The following is a 24882-nucleotide window of genomic DNA, read 5'->3' on the forward strand; positions in this document are numbered from 1 at the left end:
CCTAATTTACAGAGAATAGTCCTCTATTCTGGAGAGCTGGCAGAAGACAGTCCTCTACTGGAAGGTGGCCTCTATTTGATGGGTTGTCCAACCTATGTGGATGGCAGATTGACTCAGCCTACAGGTCACAGTCTTCCCCACTATGGCAAGATGTCTTGTATTTATATTTAAGTTATAGTTCCCATTTCCAAATGTGCGCCTCTATATATAAATTTGCTAAGAAATTATTATTATTATTGCTCCCAAATGTTTTTCTGCGTAGGGAGATCAACCGCAGCTTTTAAAGCTCAGCTAAAAACTTTTCTTTTTCCTAAAGCTTTTAAAACTTGATTTTGTTCTGACTTTATACTGTTAGTTTTACCCTACCCAGTGCCTGTTTACCCTACCCAGTGCCTGTTTGCTTTCTCTTCCCCTCCTTATTGTTTTATCATGGTTTTATTAGAATGTAAGCCTATGCGGCAGGGTCTTGCTATTTACTGTTTTACTCTGTACAGCACCATGTACATTGATGGTGCTATATAAATAAATAAATAAATAAATAAATAATAATAATATGCACATTGGTGTCCTCTTTTGTGGCAATGCATAAGTAGCCACCCTAAAGATATCTACTTTGGGCCTAAGGTGCTGGAATAGTGTTTCTCCTTCCCTCTCTCCCTTATGTACACCTGGCATCTATCGCACCTTGAACCCTGACCCATACCTGGACTGCCTCCTCTGCTTCGCCCGGTATTTGAAACAATACATGGCCACGACAGCAATCATGACTGCAGACACCAGTGCTGCTATGAGCCCGGCCACCAAGCCAGCCACATCCACACCAGAGGTTCCTGTGGAAGGAGGAGAGATTGAGGGAACGTTAGTGGCAGCGTTTGTACTTGTCAATACAATCTGCCCTAACTCTAAGGCAGAGGTGTTGAACCTCTTCCAGCCCAAGGGCGAAACTCAATTTCAGAAAAGCTCTTGGGGGCCACATTCCAGCGTTAAAGCTCTTGTTGTCAGTAACCAAGCCTTAAGACAGGCATTTCTGGTGTCTAGAATGGAGGGAAATGCACAAAACCCATCTGGGGAACCATCAAATGATGGGCAGGCGGAGGAAAGGGGAAAGGCGCATGACCATCTGGAGAACCCCAGAGGGCTGGACTGGAACCCCAGGTGGGCCAGAGGCTCCACCCCGCCCCTGCTTTAGGAGGAGCCTTAAAGAGGCCATTGCCTCCATGATGCAGAGGGCCCTAAAACAAGCGAAGCATTGCACTGCCATTTCTTGGAATTAAAGAATCCCTAGCTAAGTGCCGGTATTAAAAATAGGTTCTGGGCGTACTAATGGGCCTTAGCTCATATTAAAACCTGGCATGTCTGTCTTCTTAATAATAAGACTGGATGTCACTGGGAGGTTCAACATATTGTTATCTGTCTCTGGCCACCTTGTTGGCCCCGTTCAGACAACACGCTAAACCATGCTGCTAAACCACAAAATTGTTAACGGAACGCATTTTTAAATTAGTATTATTATTGCATTTATATCACACCTTTTTTCCTGCAAGGAACCCAAGGCGGCATGCATAACCCTCCTCCTCCTCCTCTCCACTTTATCCACACAACAACAACCCTGTGAGGTAGGTTGGGCTGAGAGTCTGTGACTGGCCCAAAGACACCCAGTGGGTTTCTATGGCTGAGTGGAGACTAGAACCCAGATCCCCCAACTCCTAGTCCAACACTCTAGCCACTACACCACACTGGCTCAAACTTAATGCATTCCATTAACCATTTTGTGGTTAAGCAGCATGGTTTAGCATGTTGTCTGGATGGAGCCGTTAGCTACAGTTTCAAAAAAATGGGGCATGTTACAGTCCAAAGGACATCAGCTGAAGTCTGGAAGTGCTTGGTTTGGAGGTGAATGGGTCACCAAAACAGGGCTACATATTATTTTTTCTGTCTCCTATATATTTTTTTAAAGCTCAGATTCCATGCTGGTGTGCACATATGTTAAATGTGCACATACAGTATGTTAAATAAATAAAATGAATATATGTAAATGAGCAATAGTTCTCCACCCCACCTCTGCCTGCTCCCACTCACAACCTTGCTGTTAATTACCTGGTTAATGGGGGGAAAGTTAAGTGGCCGTAATAAGGTGCCATCTATTCTACCCTTGTAGAAGAAAAAAGCTACGTCAGGCTTCCCCATTCTAGTGCCCTCCAGATTTGTTAGACTGCAACTCCCATAATTCTCAGCCAATGTGGGCATTGCTATCCAACAGATCTGGAAGGCTGAGCTACGTGTTTGCTCCTCAGACCTACAGGGTAAGGAGGAACTTTGGGGGAAACGTATCAGGAGTTTTGACTTCCCATGAGCCCTGGGACAGATAGTGGGACACCAGGAAAGAGAGCTGAGCACGAGAGCTTCCCCACTGCCATTTTGGGCCCTTACTCACTTGCTCCTCCTTTCCCATTGTGTGGGTATTTCTCCCAAAAGTCTTTCTGCAAGAGAAAACAAAAAAGGAGCAAGGTTAACATCACATGACGTGAAACAACGGCTTCCTCCCCATTTTGACATTGAGGTCTTGACCTCTAGTAGTAGTCACTAAATTCTTGTCCCTAATACCTTAAAAAAAAAGGAGGCTTCTTCTCAGAACCTATTCTAACCATAGGGTTCAGTCCTATGTATGTTTAGACCAGCCTTCCTCAACCTGGGGCGCTCCAGGTGTGTTGGACTACAACTCCCAGAATGCCCCAGCCAGCTGCTGGCTGGGGCATTCTGGGAGATGCAGTCCAACACATCTGGAGTGCCCCAGGTTGAGGAAGGCTGGTTTAGACAGAAAAAAAGGCCGACAACTCCCAGCATGCCCCAGCTAGCCATGTCTAAATATGCACAGGCTTGCACCCTTAATCTAATCTTACTAAACCATAACTTCTGGATAAACCATAACCATAACTTTGCCTCTCATTAATTCTCCATTCCCTGTTCCTTATATCACTAAATCTAAGTTCCTATGGACATTCTTCCATTGTTTACCCACCCTCACCTCCATCTCCTTTCCCATCCCTCTCATCTCCCCTGTGTTGAATTTCAGATTATCATAGGGTGGCCACTTATGAATTGTCCAAAAAAAGAGGAAATGCCACATCAAAAAAAGCGGATGGCAATTTTCCATAATATTTGCAAATGCTAATTTACATGCATAGATTAAAATAGAATTTGTTGGGTAATTTATATAGAAATAAAGTACATCTCACCATACTGTGGAATACTGTGACCTGTGTGTCTGCTTTGTTCAGTCTGCTGCTCAGGTACTAACTTCCGGTGGGCAACAGTTGTTATGGAGCGGATCTACACAGAGTCGTCGGGGCGCCCTGAAGGTGCTTGAGTGCGCCTCCAGGGCGCCCCGAAACTCCTAGTGTAGATACCTGTCCAGAAGAGGAGGAGGAGGAGGCGGCGAAAAGTTCCCAGGGCTCCTGTCAGATGTGAGGGTGCCTAGAGTGTCCTTGCCGCCGCCGCTCACCTCCCCGCTGGCCTCCTGCTACCAGCGAAAGGAGCCTAGACAGGAGCCCTGGGAACTTTTCGCCGCCTCCTCCGCCTCTTCTGGACAGGTATCTACACTAGGAGTTTCGGGGCGCCCTGGAGGCGCATGCAAGCGCCTTCAGGGCGCCCCGACGACTCTGTGTAGATCCCCTCCAGGTTACCTTTAGAGTGGAATTGGACAGGACAAGCCCTTCAAACAGAGGATGCCTTCAAACAGAGGACAGCCCTCTGGCAACCTTCAAATAAAGGACTGTGTAAAAAGGGACACATCCCCCCCCCCCAGATTGTAAGCTCCTTGGTACAGAGACCCTGCACATCCTCAATAGAACCTAAGATTCTGGCTGAGAACTGGGTTGACTATCCTGATCCTATGCAAAAGTAAGCCAACTACATTTAATAGATCTTATCCCGAAATATTTTTATTTATTTATTTATTTATTTATTTATTTATTTATATAGCACCAACGATGTACTTGGTGCTATACAAAATATACAAATAAAACAGCGATAACCTGCCTAGAGGCTTACATTCTAAAATATAGATAGTATATTTAGTACAATCTAAAATATACATAGTATTGACACTTAAGCACGCTGCAAACTGGGAAGATGTATGGCTACCATCTTACTATAGAAGCACACAATATACTGTTGGATACCGTTGTTTTTATACTGTTGTTTTTATGTTTTTGATGGTTTAAAATTTTGTATATTTTTAATGTTTACTGTTTTTAACTTTTGTAAACCTCCCAGAGAACTTTGGCTATGGGGCGGTATATAAATGTAATAAATAAATAATAAATAAATAAATAAATATAGCACATAAAATGCTTTTCTTTAAAAAGCAAATTTGCAATCTTCATAGTTAGGAGACGCCTGGGCACTCTCTGTGGAAATACTTAAAATTTGAAGGTGCATATACTTCATATAAATCCTGGGAATCCACCTCCACACCACGCCCCACCCCCACCCACAGCCTTCTACCTCCCTACACCCATTAGACCCTCTACCTGTTCAGAGAGAGTCTCAGCTCGCCAATCACACTCCACAACAAACATCTCTCATCATTGCACTCTCTAACCAAATGAGCTCTGCAATCAAAAAACAATTAGCAGAATGCATTCCATTTGGAGACACAGGAGTCTACAGTTCTTAGCACAAATATTAAACCTCAGACAAATGAGATGTCGCCGAGCTGCTCACTGTGAAACTCATTTCAGCATCAGTCTCCTGAATAGCCTCCAAACTGAGTCCGAGAGAACAGTGACCACACTCTTGGAAATGGGGATATTTTGTTGTTGTTTATTCGTTCAGTCGTTTCCGACTCTTCGTGACTTCATGGACCAGCCCACGCCAGAGCTTTCTGTCGGCTGTTGCCCACTATAAAAAGCCTGGCCCCATTCAAATGCAAGTGGTGGAGTCAGGGCCCACAGGGACGCACCACCAGTACTTTTTTAAAAGCAGGCACAATGACGTCACCTGTCACCACTACCTGGTTCAGAATTCTCTGCGCTCTCTCTGAGCTTAGCTGCAATTCTCATAGTACTTGAGGGGAATAAATTTCCCCAGTAACAATACATTGCTCCCGGGTGTAAAGCAAAGTATTTTAGGATGTCTTGCTCCTGAATGGGCAATTAAGCTTTATAGAAGACCTGTTCCTGGCAAAGGTGAAAACTGCTAGAAGTGGTTTGTTGACATGGATCAACACAGCTGTCTGAATTTGGAGCATGGCCATGGGAACTGTCTTGAGGAGCGCCTGCACTTCAAAACACACCACTCCACCTCTGAATGCAAGAGGCCGCATATCTGGACCTCTTAAAGTCACCTCAATGCATTGTTGCCACCATGTTCTTTCAGGCATTTGGCAACAAACAATGGGTTTAAATTAGCTCTTGGCTGATGTTTTAATAAATAGTTTTTAGATATATGTTTTCTTTGTGGTTTTACGCCTTTCTTTTTGTACTAGTGTAAAGTCCATGTCACCATGGACGTGAGTAGAATCATAGAATAGCCGAGTTAGAAGGGGCCTACAAGGCCATCGAGTCCAACCTCCTGCTCAATGCAGGAATCCACCCTAAAGCATCCCTGACAGATGCTTGTCCAGCTGCCTCTTGAAGGCCTCTAGTGTGGGAGAGCCCACAACCTCCCTAGGTAACTGATTCCATTGTCGTACTGCTCTAACAGTCAGGAAGTTTTTCCTGATGTCCAGCTGGAATCTGGCTTCCTTTAACTTGAGCTCGTTATTTCGTGTCCTGCACTTTGGGAGGATCGAGAAGAGATCCTGGCCCTCCTCTATGTGACAACCTTTTAAGTATTTGAAGAGTGCTATCATGTCTCCCCTCAATCTTCTCTTCTCCAGGCTAAACATGCCCAGTTCTTTCAGTCTCTCTTCATAGGGCTTTGTTTCCAGACCCCTGATCATCCTGGTTGCCCTCCTCTGAACACGCTCCAGCTTGTCTGCGTCCTTCTTGAATTGTGGAGCCCAGAACTGGACGCAATACTCTAAATGAGGCCTAACCAGGACCAAATAGAGAGGAACCAGTACCTCACATGTTTTGGTAGATCTGCTCCTTTCCTGCCCCTCAGGCCCCTAACCGCAGACGAGCTGATAAATAATACAAATGTGTCTCATGCATAGTGAATTCCACATCTGAAATGGGCATGTGGTGCACACGTCCTGATTGGCTGGCAAAGCACTGCCTCCATTCCATTCCCCCTCCCCACTGGTGCCAACAGCCTAACCTCGTGGCTGTGCCCGGGGTCTGCGTTCATGCCACACTGATTGGCCGAGCAGGGCTGTACATCACCCCTCTGGCAGAGGGACTGCCCTACCTATTTGGCACGGAGGAAATTAATTGCTATTAAAGCTCCAGCTTTGAACTTTTGTTAACTTTCAAAATTTTCTGCATGTCTACCACGTTCAAGCTTCAGTGTAAAACAAAAATGAGCAAAATCGGTCCTATTACTCAAGTAATAAGCCTTATACTACTATTTCCTTATATAAGGTTTTGTATAATGTGTTTTTAATGGTTTTTAATTTTTGTAAAGTGCCCAGACAGCTTCAGCTATGGGGCAGTATAAAATGTAATAAATGAAATGAACTTTCTAAATAAAGGAGGCTTTTTTCTGCCTGCTCTTCACCGGTGGAGAGTTATGCTTAATTTCTAAACTGACAGGGCTACAGTTCAAACCCACCTGGAAACCACATGGCCCATGACTCAGAAGAACAATCCCCTAATGCCAGAAACAAAATGTTGCTCGCCCTGCACACAAAGATGCGTCAAGCCCAAGGCTTACCTAGCCCTGCATCTTGTTTGCACAGTGGCCGGCCTGATGCTTCTGGGAAGCCCACAAGCAAGCAGGACATGAGCACAGTTATAGCACCCTCTTTGCTCATTCACCCACCCTTTCTCTCCCCTTTGGCCATCCAAAAAAGAGCCAAGAACATTAGTCCTTGATATATGACAAGGGAAATTCCAGGCCTGCCAGAAGCAGCTTCCAGACCCTCACATCTTCAGATTGAGCCCCAGGTAAATACAGGCCACAAAGAAACCACAGCTTATAGGCCAGAGATGGTTTTTATCAGGAAATTCCCCTATCCCATCACTGGGCCATTATAGTCTGCTAGAAAGCTAGGCTCCTAGCTGGGGTAGTGCCAGGGCTCAGCTTCAGCATTGCAGTGGATCTTGTAGTTTATAGCTAGATTTTGAACAGAAGTAGCCTGGAAGGGTCTGGGCCTTTCAGCAGGGCATCTTTGTTTGGCCCTCCAGTGTTGACGCTTCAACCTGGGTCCGGGTGACCCTTTGGCAAACCCCACCCCACTTCTGTCATGTTCTCATGGAGAACTTCCAGCCTCACTCCTTGCCAAGACCGAACCAGCAGGTGGATGGGGAGTAGGGTGACTCCCCTCCCGGTTCTGCTCCAAGAACCCTGACAGAGACAAACTCACACAGATTCTGACATTCCACAGGCTGAATAGGCCCAGACCCTTCCAGACTGCTTCCAAACAGATTCTAGCTATAAACCACAAGGCCCACTGCAGCACTCAAGCTGGGCCCTGACGGGTGGCCCTCTACCCTACTTTCCAGAGCATAGTCCTCTTTTTGAAGGGATGCCTGGTCCAAGTCTGGTTTAAACATGAAAGAACCATAAGAAAGCAGAAACAGGGGCCCAGCAATATTTGGCACCTCAGCAGGCAAGCTCAGAAGTCACCGCCTTTCACACTACAATGAGATTAATGTATTGCCTTTCTATTTAAATTATAGCGATCCTTCCCAAATTTGAATAAGTATAAACTACTGCATGCAAATCCGGACCCTCCTTTGTCGCCTTTTTTTGGCGATGCACCCAAGCAGCTGCCCTGTGGTGGGCCACCTCCTGTCAGTGGGCTCCAAGGGCCTTGCCTGGCTACAGTGGCAGCACTCCAAGAAGCAATGGGCAGCTGGGTATACCCACCCTTTTAATTTCCTACAATGCCCCAGAGCGATGCTACATCAGAGGCACTGTGGGAAATTAAAAGGGTAGATAAATCCAGAGGCTTAGAATGCTGGGCCTGGGGGGGGGGGTGGAATGAAAGGGGGGTGAGGGCAGGCATCAGACAGCTGCCCAAGGAGGTCAGGTGCGGACACCAGCCCTGGCTTTGTGGCAAGCATACTACTTCCCCCTTCCATACAACTCAGGGGAATCCCTGGGTCCCATGTGACTTCCCCAAAAATCCTGGCTTGTATTTAGTCACTTGCAGTTCAAAATGTCCACTGCAGAGGGCAACAGTCTATAGGAAAAGAAACTTCTCAATATGAAGGACAAGAGACCACTTCCTCCTATGCATCAGATTTCAGATACACAAGTCAGCTCTTGGTTCTGTTCTATATTAACCTTGGCCAAAGGACTCAGCTTTCTCTGCTGCAACAGGCTAACGTATTACTACGTCTGTGGAATCGAACCCTAAAATGCCAATTCTCCATAGAGCTGTCTTGTTGAGAAATCCCTGGCAAGCCTTTCAACTCTGTGTGCCTCTATATGAAAAGTAAATGTGAAAGTGACTGTCGCTCTCTTGAATCAGGAGCTGAAACCAATCCATATTCTGAATTGGCAGTGAGCATAAAGGAAATGGTGTGATGCAACCCTACAGATATGCAAAGTTGCACAGCCCTCACCGCTGCCTGTAATTAAACAGGCTGGAAGAAATTTGTCATAGTCAAGTAGGGAATAGTGCGTCTGTGTCCTAAACAGTGGACTAGAAAGATGAATTTAAGGAAGCACAATTTCTCATGTTATAGAGGTGCAGTGGTGGTGTAGGGTGACCATATGAAAAGGAGAACAGGGCTCCTGTTTAACAGTTGTATAGAAAAAGGAATTCTACTTCAGCAGGTGCCATTTGTAGGCATGCAGCACCTGGTGAAATTTGCTTTTCATCACAACAGTTAAAGCTGCAGGAGCCCTGCCCTCTTGACCAGATACAAATGAGGGCAAGGCTCCTGCAGCTTTAACTGCTGTGATGAAGAGGGAATTTCACCAGGTGCTGCATGCCTACATGTGACACCTGCTGAAATGCCCTTTTCAATACAACTGCTAAAGATACAGAAGCCCTGTCCTCCTTTTCCTATGGTCACCCTAAGCAGGGGAGGGGAAAACTGCACCCACAGACATTCACCTTTCTGTAGAATTTAGGGTCTCACCCATTTTGAACAAGAGTCATGGAAGAGCTCCCTTAGCATGGTTAGCAGTGGTGTAGTGGTAAATTTTGAAGTGCAGGCTCTCATCATGACAGTCCCCCTAGCTATGCCCGCTCCCCCAAAGGAAAGGCCAAAGACATAGGCAACTGTGTTGATCCAACAAACCAGTTCAAGCACTTTTACCTTTACCAGGAGGAAGCCACTCCAAAATACTGGGGAACCTCTTTCAACCCAAGGGACCAATTCAGTTTCAGAGAACCTCTTGGGGACGAGATCCCTGTGGATAAGGGATAAGCAACTGTGTCGATCCATATCAACAAACCAGTTCAAGCACTTTTATCTCTACCAGGAGCAAGCCACTCTAAAATACTTTGCATTACAACAGGGAAGAATACATTGTTGCAGGGAAAATTCATTTCCCCTCAGTTGCGGTATTGCAGCTGAGCTCGGAAGAAACAGGGAAGTCTGAGGGGGTGGAGGTGGGGGTAGAAGATGACATCAGCATCCCTGCCAATCAAAATGTGCCGGCGCTGCAGTTCTGTGAACCCTGGCCACTACACCACCGATTCTTTGGAAAAACAATGGAATCATCTGGCAACTTAAAACTAACAAATTTATTGTAGTGTAAATTTCCTTGGACTAGAGCAGCCTTCCTCAACCTGGGGCGCTCCAGATGTGTTGGACTACAACTCCCAGAATGCCCCAGCCTGGCTGGGGCATTCTGGGAGATGCAGTCTAACACATCTGGAGCGCCCCAGGTTGAGGAAGGCTGGACTAGAGCTTATTGCATCAGATGCACGCACACGCACAATGCATGTAAACACTGTGGTCAAATGGCAATGCTCTGCAAGAAAAACACAGCCTGTGACAATTCAATTAAAGCTTAAATAGAAGCAAAATAAACATAATGGCCATTCACAACGGCAGTAATTGGTGATAATTCAAATCATCCTAGCATTGCTAAGTTAATTAACACCTGTAGTGTGACAGCCAACTCTGGCTTCTATTGCTGCAACAGATTAACGGGGCTACCCCTCTAGCGTCGTTTAGGAATCCCAGCATGAAGCCAGCGTCACTCTCCAAGAATCATGGGTAAATATGGTGCGACTTAACCTCTTACCCACAGTCTTTTAAGCTTACATGTATTTGTGGTTTTTCTGGTTTTTAAACTATAAACCTTCCCAGGCAGCCTGGGTTTTGAACCATGATTACCATCTGCGTTGAAAGATATGTTGGTGTGAAACAAAAATATCAGATGTTAATAAACGTGAACACCAGAGAGGAAATCATTACAGCATTAGCCACAAAGATAACATGCAAACAAGCTGAGGCTATTCTGTGTGCCTTTGCAGCACCAGTCTAAAATAATGGGGTGGGGGGTGGGGGAACACGGTGTACTTCGCTCCTTGAGCAGCCCATGAGGGAGGATTCGTGCACACCTTCTGACACATGGGAGTTTTCCCCAATGAATTCTGGAATCCTTATCTGGTCCAGCAAGTGCTTCTCACAACTCACAACATCTCGGAAAGTTATTTTTTTTAAAATGAGCTGAGCCAGATTGTGCACGGCTAACCCTGGCACGTTGGAGCATTTCTATCAGCCTTCTCCAGCATGGTGCATCCTAGATATGCTGGAGTACAACTCCCATCTTCCCCAGTCAGCATGACCATTGTAGTACAATACATCTGGAAGACATCAGGTTGGGGAAGGCTGGGTTATAAATTTAGTTGAGTATTTTGCATTTAAAAGACATGGGCAGGGATGGGGAACCCCAGGCCTAGGGGCCAAATCCTAGTCTCTGGGGCTTCCCCAGACGGCCACACAACCTTCCCCCAAACTACCAACCAGTGCTTTCCCAGCTTTTCTGCAGTTTATTTCTTCCATCTGGAACGTTGAAATGCCTCTCTTAAGGCCTAGTTGCTGGCACTAAGAGCCTTAAAGTATGTTGGATTTTTTTTGTACTGTTTGTATTTTACCCCCACCCCACTTTGCTTTAGTCCTTCTTCCTCTTGCCTTTGGCCACGCCCACCACAGGGATCTCGTCCCCAAGAGGTTCTCTGAAACTGAATTGGTCCCTTGGGCTGAAAGAGGTTCCCCAGTATTTTGGAGTGGCTTCCTCCTGGTAAAGGTAAAAGTGCTTGAACTGGTTTGTTGGATCAACACAGTTGCCTATGTCTTTGGCCTTTCCTTTGGGGGAGCGGGCGTAGCTATGGGGACTGTCATGACGAGAGCCTGCACTTCAAATTTAACACTACACCACTGCAAACCTTGCTAAGGGAGCTCCTCCATGACTCTTGCTCAAAATGGGGGAGACCTTAAATTCTACAGAAAGGTGAATGTCTGTGGGTGCAGTTTTCCCCACCTCTTTTGACGCCAGGTGAAGACATTTTGATTTCCCCAGTATTTTAACAGTTTTTCATCTTAGTCTTTTAACTTTGCTGTTTTAAATCTGTATAAATCTCTGCACAACTGCTCGATTTTATCCTGGTTGTGCTTTTATATTGTATTTTTTAGGTTGTGGCTTGTTTTAGGACTTAAATTGCATTCGATGGGTTTTAATTTTTGTGAACCATCCAGAGAGCTTCGACTATTGAGCGGTATAGAAATGCAATAAATAAATAAATAAAAGGAGAGGCTGGAAAGTACTAGGATACAGGAGATGGGGTGGTCTTGGGAAAGAGGTGAAGTTCTGGGAGGGAGGATTAACCTTGGGCAGTTTCTACTGGGAATTTTTAATCCTGTTTCTCTGTTTACGTCGCTACAAAATATTAGAAACCACATCGCCTGTCGAAATACAGCAAGGTAAAATGAAATCTAAATACGCAAACAGCTAACGTGCTGAGAACCACCAAAAAGGTCAACCTGAATTGCATTGAAAAGGGCTGTGAACAGGCTGGCCACACACACACACTTTTGAGTTCAGTGCAGTAGCCCTTGTGGCACTTTCCAGAAAAGCAACATGCGGAACAAGCTGTGACTTAGCCACAAATTTGTCTCAGTCATCCATCTCAGGGCGCTGCTGGTTTCGCTCCCCGCCTCCCCAAGGTACAGATGCCCAGGCATAGTTCTGCAATAAGAAGCCTGAGGCCTAGCACATGGCTCTTCTTAGCTATGTGAGGGATCTACCGGTTCCCAACTACCCAAACGGGTTCTGGCAGGGAGAATTGTTCTTAGACAACAACACTATTTACTTCCCGGCTACCAACCAGCGCTTTTCAGCCTTCCCAGAGGAGTCTGGGATTTTAGCTCCTCCCAGTACACCCAGGGGTTGGATCCAGATTTAGTCAGAGTAGACTCCCTGAAATCAATGGAATTTAACCTCACTGTGACTTACTTGACCCATTCATTCTAAATGTGCATCTAGGGTGACCAAATGAAAAGGAAGACAGGGCTCCTGTATCTTTAACAGTTGCATAGAAAAGGGAATTTTATCAGGTGTCATTTGTATATATGGAGAACCTGGTGAAATTCCCTCTTCATCACAACAGTTAAAGCTGCAGGAGCTATACTAGAGTGACCAGATTTTAAAAAGGGCAGGGCTCCTGCAGCTTTAACTGTTGTGATGAAGAGGAAATTTCACCTGGTTCTCTCATATATACAAATGACCCCTGCTGAAATTCCCTTTTCAATACAACTGTTAAAGATACAGGAGCCCTGTCCTCCTTTTCATATGGTTGCCCTAATCTAGACAAATAAATCAGCACATGCAAATCCGTCCTTTTAAGGGGAGATGCTTAAATGGCCACCCTATAACCCAGTCCAAGGCCTGCTCCAGTCCCCATACTCAGCTGTTAAGATGTCGTCCTCAAAGACTTCGCGGGCTTCCTCGTAGCTGCAAACCTCCTCTTTGCACTCACGCTCCAGGTTGTCTGGGACGATCAGCTCAAAATCCCAGTGGTTATACAGAAGCTTACGGCCCAGGAATCTGTGTGCCATAGAGTCATCTAGGAACACTGAGAGGACAGGAAATGGCAGACATTATTCTGGAGGAATTCTAGGAACAAGCCCCCTCTGTTCTTAGAGGAAAAGGAGCGGGCCCTCTAAGGACACTCTTCCACAACCTGCCACCTTCCAGATGTGTTGGACTACAATTCTCGGCGTCCCACAGCAAGCCATGAATGCTGGGAGTTGTAGTCCAACACATCTGAAGGATACTAAGTTGGGGAAGCCTGTCATTATGGCGCAGGTTTCAGAGCTGGTTAATTAAAGAAAAGCAACAGAAGAGGGACCAAAATTTCTGAATTCTCCAAGAGGGGAACGCTCTATATTGGAGGTGGGGACTGGCAAAGTCAAATCTTTGGGTGTTTTTTTTTTAATAGAACTCAAGATTTACCAACCGGAGCCAGGAGTATCATAGCAGCTGGGGGAGGTGGAGATAAATGCAAAATGCTGGTTAAGGGAGTGAAGCCAATTACCTGCTACAACTCATGAGCAATAGACTGGGGTGACCTACACAGACAAATCTACACCTGAATTCCTATAGATCAGAGCTTCTAATTGGCTAGCAGAACTACACAAAGTCCTGGTCAAAGGAAACTACTTTACAGGTGAGGAACACTAAGGCAGGGAGATTACTGATTGACACAGGGGCCAGCCTGGCAGTGAATCTGTAATTTTTACTGTCATTTTTATGTGCTGCTGTTAAACGGTTGGGAATCAGAAACTCTTGCCGATCCGCTCTCAGTCACCCAGAGCTCTACCAGGAGGCCCTAAACTATCTTCTGCTGCCCCTGCTCCAGGGGGCTGGAGTGGACCTGAGGTGCTTCCAGACAGTACTGAGTCAGGAATGGCTGCTATAAACTTCTACCCTCTAATGGAGAGTGCATTTGAAAGAGACTGAGGACGCCAACATGGCCTAATGTGTTTGTATGTGTGAAAAGCAGGAGTATATGGAAGCTGTGGAAAGGACTGCAAGCTGACAGCTGGGTCTGCTCTAAATAGGATTAATATTGGATACAATCCAATTGGCGCTTCTTCAACTTGCATCCAAGATCAATGCCAAAATGCCTAAGTCAAGAGAGGATATTTTGACTGTTTGGGAAGCAAGTGGGGGGACGACTGGATTTTGACAACGAATACCCCCAGTAAAATGCTGCTGCTTCAAGTTACCTGGATCCTCTTGAGACTGCTGGTGTTCAGGGTGCCTCTGGAGGGAGCCAGCGAGACTAGGGGCTAGAGCTTGGACCAGCAAGAGAAGACACGGAGGACACCACATGACAGGTCCTGAAAGGAGAATGTAGGATGGTTGCCAAAAAGACTGGATTATTGCAGAGGGTACTAAGATGAATTATGGTACCACTCCCTTCCGTAAAATGGGCTCTCCCAGCATTCACTTACAAGACAGGGTTGGGCAGCCTGGAGCCCACAGGCCTCAGTGGGCGATCAGTCAGGCCTCTGGCAAGAAGAATATATCCCTCCAAGAGTAAATGGACTGCCAAAAACAAAACAAAAAGGCTCTGATTTGCATAATATTTGCATATGCTATGTAAAGAGAACAGTCTTATTCTGATACACTAATGACGCGTTGGTAACGACGTTTAAAGCCCTGAACAGCTTGGGACCTCGATACTTGAGGGAACGCTTCTCCTTATATACGCCTGCCCGAGACTTGAGATCTGTTGGAGGAGCCCTTCTCCGCATCCCACCAGGGCAACACATACACTATGATGGGACAAGAGAGAGGGGTTTCTCTGTTGTGGCACCCCGACCGTGGAATGCCCTCCCCTTGGAGGCCCGACTGGCGCCAACGCTGATTTCATTTCGACGCCAAGTAAAAACATGGCTTTTAAACAAAGCCTTTAGTGGTTAAATTCACTAAGATGGCACGTTGTTTTAATTGTTTGAATTGTTTGTATTGCTTTTAAATTATATATTGTTTTAACTTGGTTCATGGTTTAATTTGTTTTTAGCTGTGCATATTTATTGTTTTATACTATATGCTTTTATCTGTACACCGCCCTGAGATCTTAATGAAATAGGGCGGGATACAAATGTTTTAAATAAATAAATAAATAATAAGAGTGGAATCCTATGCATGTTTAGACAGAAAGAGTCCTACAACTCTCAGCTGGAGAATGCTGGGAATTGTTTAGACGGGGGGAAATGTACATGCATAGAATTGTGACCAAATTATATTAAAATTATTAACTGGTGCTCCAGTATTGGGCAAAAGCTGAGATACAAATAAATATAATCATCATCATATTCTAGAGCTTTCTAAAATGCTGTACACCCCCCACCCTTAATTTCTCTAAAAAATTTCCTGGGTTGTTTCCAATCTTCTTCATGGCTGCTCTGAAGTCTGCGTGCATTACCCACATGACAAAGGAAAAAGCCTTCTATACACTGTCCCCATTAGAACAAATAGTGTGTCCAGAAGACAGGATTCTTACACTTTTAACACAGCCTTCCCCAACCTGGTGCCCTCCAGATGTTTTGAGCTTTATCTCCCATCAGCTCCAGCCAGTGGTCAGACATGCTGAGAGTTATAGTTCTAAACATCTGGAGAGCACCAGGTTGGGGAAGGATACTTGGACAGTTGTGTAGAAGGCAGCATTTTAGCATTTGCAGTTGAAATACAGAGGTGAGGAAAGTTACACATTTGGAAATTCCCTTCTCTATAATGGGGGTCAGGCCCAGTACCATACTTCAGTAATACCCACACAGAAAGCTCAGTGCCTCCATTCTTATAGGAACCAACCTCTTGCTGAGGACATTTTCCTACCATCTTGTTAACAGGTGGACACAATAGAAGCTGCTTGGGATCAGAGCCAGTACTCTTAGGTTCTCGGGAAGGAAGGGTGGGCAGGAATGCTAGAGAAAAGCAGCTGAAAGCCTAGACTCCTGGGTTCTCTGGGAAGGAAGTTAAATTTAGCGCATTAAAACAAGGGTAGGAATTTGGCAACTGAAATTATTGGGTACAATTCCCAGATGGGAGTAGAGTGTAAAGAACACGGAATGTTTATCCAGTTCCTGGGCTGTGATTATGTAGCCTTAACTCCAATAGCTATAATGCAACTCAGGAGGCCTGGACGTTATGTTCCCAAGACGGAAATTCCCAAATGAGGGTATGTAACAAAACAACGACCCTATAGCCACTCTCCTGAGTGTCTGTTCTTAAAGAGGCCTCCTGTTCTTAAGTGAGCACGGCCAAGAAATTCTTCAGCCGTTTCCAGAAATCCATCTCCTGGAATAGCACACGGCTGACTCTTTGCCCTTAGATTTATCAAGCAAGTCAATCATTTATAGGCCAACCCTGAGTCCACATTTCCTCGAAAATTGGTCCCAGCAGGACTTACTCCAAGCCCTTCTCCGTGCACCAAGCACCATACGATCCAAGAGGTGTGTTCTTTGCAGCATCACAGATGATGCATCACGGATTTCTCAGACTGTGTATTGGAGTCCCTATTAATATATTGCTGCCCCAAGTGGTTGCTTGGCAGCCTATATGGATCAGCCAGCCTTGGGCTTAGAATTGCAGCCTGAGAGATATTTGTAGCATAATGAAAAGTGAAACAAAATCAGGCATTTTCCCTTGCTGCCCAGATTTACCCCAACATTTTGCACTAAACAGATTCTAGCATGACCACTCACATAAAACATCTAAACTTTTAATGCAATAATTCTGGAGGTGTTTGCTAAAAGACCCCACTTAGAATAGTAATACTAAGTTTATACAATCCATTCAGATGGTCAAAGTGCTTCATATACATTATCATGTAATCCATACAACAACCCTAGAAAGGAGGTGAGAATTATTATCCTTACATTGCTAAGGTTGACAAGTCTTTAAATAAATAACACATTCTGGTACCTTGTTGGAGCCTGGAGGAGGAGCCCTCTAGGTCAGCGGTGGGCAGAAAGTAGATCTACAGGTGTTCTGGACTTGAATTCTCAGCATTCCGGACCATTGGCTATGCTGGAATGTGCTTATGGGAGTTGAAATCTAAAACATCTGGGAAATCTAACTTCTGCCACCCTTGGATCTAGGTCACAGGATAGGTCTTGCCATGGAGCCAGAGGGCAAAACTGGGGATATCGTCCAGTGACTTTTGGATGGTTCTTAGGGCAGAGCCCTGTAGTTCTAAGTCCAAACAGACTTCTGTGATTTATGCCATATTCTGGGGTAGAACCTGGTGTAAAACATGCCTCTTAGCCTAGAGTAACTTCCCCCAACTTCGTGTCCTCCATAGGTGTTGCCAGTCCTCCTAGCCAATACGACAAATGGCCAGGCTGGTTTGGAATGATGGGAGTTGCAGCACTTCTGGAGGGTTCCAGGTTGGGGAAGGCTAACGTTGGGTTGTGTATAACTAAAAAATAATAATGGTTGAAGTGGGGTGGGGAATCTATCTTTGTCTCTTTACCCTTCCAACAAATAACACAAAAGCATAAAATAAAACCTAGCCAAACTAGGATTTATTTTTCTTGGTCTTTTGGTAACCTTACATATGGTGGGCAAGGTGGGAACTGAGAGACAGTAGCACCCTAAGGCCACTGTCACTGCAATCCTATACATGTCTACTCAGAACTAAGTCCCATTGAGTTCAATGGAGCTTAGCCCCAGATAAGTGGGATTTCAATTACAAACTTAGGGCCCAATCCTATGCATGTTTAGATGGGGAAAATCTAAGCATGCATAGGATTGCATGGTAGGGGCAAAATTCAAACTGGGACCTTCCTGACTCATAGCTTGGTCTTTTAGCTGCTATACCGCTACGCCAGTTTATCCAGGATAAGGTAAACTCCCTGGTTTCTCTTCCCAGAAACTAGTACAATAACCACTCAGGATTTTAGAACGTGTTCCCAAGATTTTAAATATTACCTAGTTTAATATTACCTAGTTTAATATTACCTTTTTACTCTGTACAGCACCATGTACATTGATGGCGCTATATAAATAATAATAATAATAATAATAATAATAATAATAATAATAATAATAATAATAATAGTGAATTCAAAATTAGGCTTTAGGACACAATCCTATACACGTTTAGATAGCAAACAATCCTACAACTTCTAGCATGCCCCAGCTAAACACAATGCAGGTTACTTCCAAGCACACATGTACAGAATTTTGCCTCTAGAGTATGGTAAGAGGGCTTTATTTATAAAATAATAATCATCATTATTATTATAAAGACTCCAACCAAATGAATTTGGAATCAATATAAAATGGACCATCAGAATGCTCCATTCCCCAATTTGTTGCCACCAGGTATGTTGGACTACAATACCCATTATCCCCAGGATGGCCATCTGCCCTGCTGGCTGTGGATAGTGACAGTTGTAGTCAATCTGGAGGGGTACATGTTGGGAAAGCTGTATTACAACATTCTGATGATCCACTTCATATAATTCTATACTAATTTGGGTGGAGTCTTCGAACTATAATAATGATAGTGGACCCATGCTGAATTGAACTTCGCCCAAGCATTTAACTGCCAGCTTTTGACTTGAAGGTCAAAAACTGCCACAGGAGTAAAACCAGAGAAGAACAAACACTGAAACTAAAAGTTCTCTTCCCTGTTTCAGATTTGGTCCTGGAAAGCCCAAAAAAATCACCCCCTGCCCTGTTAAGGCACTGAAAATAAACAAAGCAAACCGCGCACCCTTTGGAAAACAAAGTGTTAAAAGGAAGAGTCGGTTTTGTTTCTGAGCTGCCTTGTGCGCTGCCAACTCACCTGCGCGGAAATCGTGGGTGGACAACAGCAGGTACGTTGGACAGGACAAAAGCACCAGGCTGTTCCCAAAGAGCCCCCGCTTATCCACGTTAGGAAGCCAGGTGTGACGAGCTGGAAAGCGATCCAAGCATCAGCAGGCGGAGGGGAAAGGTAGAAAAGGAGAAATTCTCATTCTGTCGTCATCCAGGGCAGGTGGGAAACCAGCTGGAAAGCGAGCGAGGTCTCCTGGATAGACGCAGGAGAAGCTGCCCGAGGCGAGCTCCAGGTGAAAGTGGGTGGGTCTGAAGGTCACACGGAAGAGGCAACACAGGTAAAGCCAGGGGAAGGGAGCTCAGAGGAGGAGTCTAAGGCTGGGCTGCCAGATATCCTGTGCGTGGGCAGGTAGCTTTTGCCCTGTTCTTGTCCAGCCCCCGCCTCCCCAAACAGTTAGGCCACAGTGTGTGAGAGAGAGATTTTAGCCACTTAGCAGCACACTCATCCTTATTCATACTGTGCCAGCCCTGTGACTTTACCAACAGGTTCCAGGTCTGTTTGATGTCAGTTTTGATAGTCCCTTTTGTTTAATGTCAGGAAATCATGTTTGGGGTCATAGGGCACACTTTCCACCAATCGGGTGTGATTGTGTAATTGGTCAGGGGCCAGAAGCCATAGAGAAGTCTGAGATCACTATTTGGTACCTCCTCCTTCCCCCAATACACACACACACACATACATGCACCGCTGCCCAGATATTTACTGCCTCTTATTAAAACATCTCCTTGCCTCTCCTGTTGCCTCCATGTTTCTTGATGTTATCAACTGATTTAATTAAATCACAGCTGATGGATAGGAAAAATGCCATTCTTATGGCCTCTCCCCCCTAGATTAAATAGTTTGTGTGAGTAACCACCAGAACAAGAGCTTTGTTTCGTTCATTAAAATATTGCCAATGTCAGAGTGATCTTAGTGTAATAGGGTAATGGGGCTTGCTTTCGTTAGTGTCATAAGATTGACAACTTGTTATCAATATAGTTAATGCTGTGAGGGCTTAAAGCTGAAACTATGAACAAATGCATTAATTCGCTCTGTGACCCAGGCTCAGATACTGAAGCTAGGAATATTGTATTAGCAGCATGAAGGAGAGGTATGTGGCCAAAAGACTGGAAAAAGCCCCTTTCCTCACTATGACACACTTCCCCCCCCCCCAATCAATATGTTTATTGCTCAATCCACAGATCATTGCAACACATACAAACTTTACATTTTGCTATACTATACATGTTAAAAATTACAGAGCTATCAAAAACGTAACATGCATTACTAAAAGGATAGTAAGATAGGAGCACAGCGGACACACAGAAACCTTTAATTGCTTCTCAATGACATTTCATTTATATCTCTGAATATTTATAACAACACACACCAATAGTATCTAAAAACTTTGCTCTACATCTATTAGCTTTCACAGCAAATAGTGCAACCCTTTGTATCACATATGGGTTGGTTGAATATAATAAATAACTCAGTTTTTCCTTAGCACCCCAGTATTTCACTTTCTTTAAAAAAGGCTCTAAATAACTTTTCCTTATATCGCTATATAAGGGGCAGTCAAATACATAGTGTGTTATGTCCTCTGGAACTGGCTCTCCACAAACACATAACCTGTCTTCTACTGGTATGCTGTGGAATCTCCCCCATTTCATCACAGTATCCATTTGTTCAAACCTTAAACGTGTAAGGGCTTTCCGGTGTTCCATTTTCATGGGTACTAATAGGTATTTCTCAAGTTGGTGTAGGTATTTTGTACTAGCTAGCCATTTTGCTGTTCTTAAGGATGTGAGCGCTGTTGTATCAGTTTGCGCTCCTACGTCCAACACTCTTTGTTTAAAAATATTTCTGCTCGCTGCTATGACACATTAGCTTCTTACCTATTTGCTCACTATTTCTGCCAGATATCTTTTAAGGTTCATAACCTGACCATATTAATCACACTTCCTCATGTCACTGAAACCAAGTATTGCTCTTTAAGTTTCCTGTACTGGGACCTTCCCTGTTCTCACTATTTGTTTTATTACTGAGTGTTTTGCTTTGAATTTTTGTTTCTTCAGATTTAACTTATGTGTGTCATAGCTGCTGGATAACAGAAGGAAGAGATCTAAAACTTGCCCTCTCTCAGTATGTGTCTCCTACTTTCCATTCCTGATTAGCTGGGCAGTCCCAAGATATTTTGCTGTCTGAGGCAAAGAACAACATGGCGCCCCCTACCATTCCATGTAGAAAAGCTGACTGGATGGCAGTCCAGTCCTTCGACATGGGCAATGGGACAGTGTCCTCCACCACACCTGAAAATAGCAGTCTCTTTGAGGGGGCACAGGGCTGACCATGTGGCACCCCGTTCTCTCCTCCCCTATATTGCTCCTGACTTCTAGCTGCCTGAAGCAGCTGCCTCACTGTGCCTAATGGCAGGGCAGGCCCTACTGATTAGCAGCCGCTGGTAACATATTTGATGAAGCTCTGCATTAAGTGGCTACTAATCCAGATGCCTCTATGTTACCTCCAGGAGCAGAGGCAGAATGCCTATGTATACCAGTTGCTAGAAAATTTGGGTGAGAGGATGATGTTGCATTCATGTCCCCCACTGTGTGAACAGAATGCTAGACTAGATGAATTCTTGATCTGATCCAGCATAGCTCTTATGTTCATGCAGAGTAAACGTGGGGCATTGTGTGAATTGAGTGTGCACTCTAGAATATATCATAGGATCTAGTGTGCAGGGGGATTGTGATAGACCTTTGGTATATGAATTGTGGTGGACAGTGCTCCCTGAAGGTAGCAAGTTTGAAAATCCCTTGGACAAAAAGTACAAACATATTGGTCAAAATTTACGTTTTAACCATGGGCCTCCTTATTGTCCTATTTTGGATTCCCAAATTCTGTACACCATGATTTTGTTTTAGAAACCTACACCTAACCCTGACTTATGTCTTAACATTTGGGAATGCTGCCGACTATGCAAATCTGGTGTCATCATGTTGTGAATCGTCATGTGTTCCTGCCAAACATCCCTGGCAGCCAGTGGTGGGTAGGCATGGAGATTTCCATTACGATCAGGGCAACCTGTGATGTCAGCAATGTGGAGAAGTACCAACCTAGTCTGCAGGGAGGGTCAGCCTGTTTGTTTTTATGCCTACCACCACGTTCAATTTACGCTAGACCTTGGGGTAAGGAAACTCTTATGCCTACCACCACGTTCAATTTACGCTAGACCTTGGGGTAAGGAAACTCCAAGAGCTATGTGTTTTTACCTGGGAGTGGGCCAACTGCCAACGAACTTCCCAGTCATCTTTGAGCAAGTTCAACTGGTTTTCCCATATGTTCCCTTCCATAAAGTAGGTACCATGAACAAACAATGTGGCACACAGAGGAGAGCTTATAAGAACATGTCATGCGGGATCAGACCAAGGGTCCATCTATTCTAGCATTCTGTTCACACAATGGCCAACCAGTGGCCTCCGGGAAATCCACGTGGGTGCAATAGCACCCTCCCACTCGTATTCCCCATCAACTGCCTCTGATATCTGGGGTACCTTCAGATGTCAGAAGCATATAGTCAAATGCAGAAGTTTTAAGATTAGCAATTAAAGGATGAGGGAGAAATCAAATCGGGCAGAATCAAAAGAAATAAAACAGTTTACTCTATAAATAATCTGTACTAGACGTGCTTAAATAGGAATACTAAAACGTACTTATGCAGAGCAAGGATCGCCCATGACATTTGGAGTTAAAAAATGATGACAAACTTCATAAGCAAAAAAGCCATTTTTATTCCAGTAGCATTGGGAAGGGGCTCCACCAATCAGAGGTGCTTTCAGGAGTTTGGCACCCACCACATAGGCAAGGGCCACTAGAGGGATGAGCTATTAACACTTTTTAGCAACCCAGGAAGTAAAAAGTGGGAACTGAGAGATACTTCCTTTTTACTCCTAGTAGACAGATCTATTAAAAAGAAAAAAGGAATGTCCATGCTGTGTATCTGAGATGCTTGAGACGTGATAGCTAGGAGGCTAAGTAATGGAGGAACTAGGCTATTGTGCCAGAGACGGTGGGTTTTTTTTAATTAAAGAAACAGGCATTTTATTTATTCTTAGCTTTTTCCCTACCAGCGGTTCTACATGTTACAGCGTGAAAAAATAGTTGCCTCTTTTGGGGGCAGCAAACTGTTGTTGATTGCAACACGTACAGTAACCTGCATGTTGCTCATTTTGTTGCAGTGAGAGATCTTTGTTTAGCAGAGATCCTCGCGGCTTTTCTGTATCAGTGATGCATACAGTGCTCCTGTAACAGTTGTTTGTGTAGAAACATCAACTTTCCAGTTTTGATTGCTCAATTGATCAGCAGGTTTTTTAGCCTGGGGGAACAGTGAGCCACACGAATGGATTGTGCTTATTTGCACTGAGTGCTCAAGAATCTCTTGTGGTTCGCAGTGCCAGGAGCGTAGGCGGAAACATGTGGGTTGGTTTTTGTCTGCATTTTAAGTAGCACAGACCTGCCAAATGTTGACCTTTGAAATGAGAGACACTTAGGGTTAATTCATACATACATGTAAGTCACTTGACTACTCTATCCCTGATTACTGTACACACAATGGTGACTTGCAGTGGAACGTCTGAACTGATTCCATTGAAAAGTATTGCATTTTCAGGCAATATTTTAGTTGTTTCCAGATCAGGCTTTTCTAATACACTATCACCCTGCTTCATTCATGGAATTTTATGGGGGGTCCAGATGTCATCTACCACTCATAGCCCTTTCATGCTTTCCCACTGGTTCTTCTACCTTTTTTTTTCTTATCCTGGAAAATCTGATAAGGAAAAAAAGATGGAATAGCTGTACAGTGCCTTCTAATTGATAGTGATGGGAGCCCTCTATCTAGAAGCACCCCCAGTGATATTAAAGTTCTGTGATGGCTCATTCACACATACAAATAATCATGGTACAGGGGCTCATTTCAAGCTCTTCTTTTATGCTTCCACCCCATGAGAGTCACAGACATGCCTAATCCATGTTTAAAGTGAAGTCAGTTAAAATAACTACACACACAAACAAGAAAACCATGTATATGCACATACCTCCAAATAGCAGTAAAATGGAACCCCAGCACAAAGATATATCCTTCAAGATTTCACAGATTAAATTAGGGAGAATTCTACATGCTTGTACCATCTCTCTTTCTCACACTAGCACTGTTCCATCCCCCTACATTGCTGATTTTCTCCATCTGTTTTGTGCTTCTGAAAGACTGTGTGTGTTTCCTGTTAACAGACAAACTGGAATTTGCCTTACTTTAGTTTATTCTTCAATAGCTTGACCTGCACTGGCTTCTGAAACAAAGCTGAGTTTCCTTTAAAAATAAATAAATTTCCCAATCTTTACAACAGGGGTGGGAAATGCGTGGCCCTCCAGCTGTTGCTGGATTGCAATTCCCACCATCCCTAACCAGCATAGCTGATGATGGGAGTTGCAATCCAACATTTGGAGGGCCACATGTTCCCCATACCTACTATAGAATAAATAGCTTCACCTCAAACATATTAAGCATACAATTGTTAGTCTGTAGACCTATGTATTTAAAGGTAAACCCCACTGTGTTTTATTTATTTCTCTATTTATTGTACTTTTAAACTGTGCAGTAATTGAAGCTAAGTAGGGCAACTCCTGCAGGATTGCAGCCTTGGTATCTTGGTAAGTGGCTGTGGGGAAACCACGCACAAGCAATTAATTTTAACCTGCGTTAAAATTATTTACAAGCAAATCTCATGATTTAAAACAAACAGCCGTACTAGGACAATATAATTGTCCTAAAGCCTGTTATATTTATGGTTCAAAATTTACTTTATCAGTTGCAGCAATGGCAGGCAGCACTGTAAGTCATTACCTAGGGCACAATTCTATGCATGTTTACTCAGAAGTAAGTTCCATAGCGCCCAGTGGTTCTTACTTCTGGGTAAATTTGGGATAGGACT

The 24882-nt window shown here is 44.4% G+C and overlaps 1 protein-coding gene across 2 annotated transcripts in view; it reads right to left on the bottom strand.

The window, feature by feature from the left end:
- PRRG2 (proline rich and Gla domain 2) overlaps nt 1-19139 on the bottom strand; it is a 29262-nt gene extending 10123 nt beyond the window's left edge. The window contains exons 1-5 of one of the 2 annotated variants that reach the window (XM_063137409.1): nt 18881-19139; nt 14307-14420; nt 12987-13150; nt 2435-2480; nt 704-830 (exon numbers count right to left, since the gene is read on the bottom strand). In XM_063137409.1, the coding sequence (XP_062993479.1) occupies nt 704-830; nt 2435-2480; nt 12987-13150; nt 14307-14412 (443 nt within the window). In that variant the 5' untranslated portion in view covers nt 14413-14420; nt 18881-19139. Of the gene's footprint in view, nt 1-703; nt 831-2434; nt 2481-12986; nt 13151-14306; nt 14421-14534; nt 14619-18880 lie in introns of those variants that run through there. The other variant, XM_063137410.1, reaches the window with a different exon arrangement.
- Between the last annotated feature and the right edge of the window lie 5743 nt (nt 19140-24882).

This window comes from Elgaria multicarinata, chromosome 11, assembly GCF_023053635.1.
Source record: "Elgaria multicarinata webbii isolate HBS135686 ecotype San Diego chromosome 11, rElgMul1.1.pri, whole genome shotgun sequence".
Lineage (NCBI taxonomy): Eukaryota > Metazoa > Chordata > Lepidosauria > Squamata > Anguidae > Elgaria > Elgaria multicarinata.